Source organism: Polistes canadensis, unplaced genomic scaffold (assembly GCF_001313835.1).
Source record: "Polistes canadensis isolate GaletaPanama2010 unplaced genomic scaffold, ASM131383v1 scaffold_73, whole genome shotgun sequence".
Lineage (NCBI taxonomy): Eukaryota > Metazoa > Arthropoda > Insecta > Hymenoptera > Vespidae > Polistes > Polistes canadensis.
In genome coordinates, this window is record NW_014569620.1 from 139,610 (window position 1) to 142,243 (window position 2,634).

Sequence of the window (2,634 nt, forward strand, 5' to 3'; positions counted from 1 at the left end):
AATGTGTATTGTGAAAAAAAGAAAGAAAGAGAGAAAAAGATAGAGAGAGAGTAAGAGCGAAATAAAAATGAGGAATCAATAAGAGAGAGAGAGAGGGAGAGAAAAAAAAAAAGAAAAGAAAAGTAAAGTTATACATGTATGTATAGTGACTCAATTTAATATTCGGATATCATGGATTTTGAAATATGATTTACCTGTACACTTACTTTGATTTGGCGTACATCGAACGAAGTATTTTTTCATCGTGCGTCCCATTTTGGCTAATAATACATACGATATCAATAAATTTTCGATTTAAACTGAATCACATAATTTTGGAATGAATTTTTCAACACGGAATTATGTTTGGAAATAATAGTTATGTATCGGTCAAACTACGTATTATAATTTTTGTAGAACGAACAAGCTGCAAAAGGTAAAGTATGTCAGAATATTTTAGCGACACAGAAAGTAAACGTTATATCATTTATATAACATCATGTTAAGAAAATAAATAAAATTTATATTTCTGATAATTACAAAAAGTGTATTACTTATGTTTAATAAAAAAAAAAAAAAAAATAACAAGAATTCTTTAACACAATTCTAATAATAAATCAATGTATAGGACAATCATATTTAAAATAACCATGGTGTTCGAATATTAATACGAATTACTTTATGTACACATATCTACTGAAGAAAAAAGTTAATTCATAGTGAAATGTGTGTTGGATTATTTAAAAAAAAAAAAATCGTTATAGTAATCGCGTTAAATTATTATTCTACGGGTTCGATCGCGTGATTCGAGAATATTTGTTGGATAGTGTCGTATACTTTTTTTTATAAATAAATTCACTTGTGTCGTTGTTATTTTATGTGTACGTGTTTGCCAATATGTCTCTATTACGTGTATATGCGAATAATGACAGACGAAAATAATTAGAATAAAACGTTCACAAACGTTTCCTTCAAATAGAAGGGGAAAAAATGTGAATGGTATTTCGATTAATTGCCGATCGATCTGCGTGAAAGAGCTGGCTGTTTTGCAGCAATGCGATATAACCAATTAAAAAAAAAGGACAGGTCTGTAAATAAATATTTATGTACGTATGTCTTTTTCGATATATATATACATTCAATGCGTAAGTTAATATAACAATACGTTTGAATTAATTTTCGAGGATTCTCTTGAGGAACGTTAACACTAAAACTACCCCTACAACTATTAATTTAGGTATTATATTTATGATACAACTATATGTATACTATTAACGTATAACTATTTATAGAAACAAAGTTAATCAAAATGACTGACTGTAGTATATCTCGGTATAATATTCGAATATCTTATATACAATAGTTTACCGTTTTCATGGAAAAAGGTTTAAGTGTATAATATAATAATATAGTATACTGAACGTATGTTATTATATTATATTGCTTAAAAAAAAACTTCTTTTTCTTATTAATTCAAAGTTTGGGTTTTCTCATTTAGCATTAATGAAAAATGAAAACTGGTGTTCGTTTATATAAATATGAGAAACCGCAAAACATTCCAAATGATTTATAGTAATTTACACAGAGACGGCTCGTATATTGAAATCGTGAAAGTGGTGTAACTTTTGAAATATATATACACGCTGCAAAATACAATAAGTACGTGTATTTATAATATCAAAATTGTGAAAAAAATTATCTAAAAAAGCATTGTTCGTTATCGTTAAAAAATTATATAATAATTTAGAATAATTCAAAATGATTTAATATATTAAAATCCACATTATTCTTGCGTTTTTTCGAGTAAAACCTGTATACATAAATAAAAAAAATGAAAGTGACGAACAGTGCCACATTATGCTAATAGCTTGCATCTCACTACGAACGTGGATATATTTGCATATTGTTATATACATATTAATGTTGAAAAAAATAAGAGAATAGTATAGGATTGCTACTAATAAAATTAAATATTATAATGTGAATTACAAATAAATTAATAAATATATTTAAATATTGTGAGAAAAATAAGGGGTGTCGTAATTCGTATAGTATTTATGCACGAGTAGCACATACGTAAATTAACAAAATAAAGGTTAAAAAAAGGGAGGGATGGAAAGCAAATCGATAAATGTAATTCTTTAGTTATTGCATTAAAAGTAATGAAAAATCATTTTTAAAATAACATTTTGAAATCAGTCATTTTGATTGAATTGGGGGGATAGTTTTAGTGTTAAGCGTTCGTTTTAAAATCTTTAACGATCGCTACGTTAATGATAATATCTTTATTTGTAACTTAATTATCAATATTCTTGTCCAAAAATATATTAATATATAAGTCTCAAAGGGAATTATAGACGGTTAATAAATCTAATGAACAATTTATTTTGAACTAGTTGTACGTTTCATCCCTTACTGGGGTCTTCATCAGCAACTTGATCATTTACAGTTCATTCAATACGATACATATAATCTTTTTTACAGAGTCATACATTTCAATAAAACTTAACATATTACAATACAATTTGATCCTAAACACCTTATCTTATCACACGTAATCAAATACTGATTCTATCTAGACTAGTGTTTAATAATCTAGGTATCTTCAGTATTGAAAATATAGTAAATATTTTTTATGCTAAAAGTGAAAAAATT

At 26.1% G+C, this 2,634-nt stretch overlaps 1 protein-coding gene across 11 annotated transcripts in view; it reads right to left on the reverse strand.

Moving 5' to 3' along the window:
* The window catches only part of LOC106786409 (flocculation protein FLO11-like), a 128,976-nt gene that overhangs the window by 40,229 nt on the left and 86,113 nt on the right, over window positions 1-2,634 (reverse strand). For 9 of the 11 annotated variants that reach the window (XM_014747767.1, XM_014747769.1, XM_014747766.1 and 6 more), the window contains one exon: window positions 207-260. The exons of the other annotated variants lie outside the window; for them this stretch is intronic. In XM_014747767.1, the coding sequence (XP_014603253.1) occupies window positions 207-260 (54 nt within the window). The remainder of the gene's footprint in view (window positions 1-206; window positions 261-2,634) is intronic. 11 annotated transcript variants of the gene reach the window in all.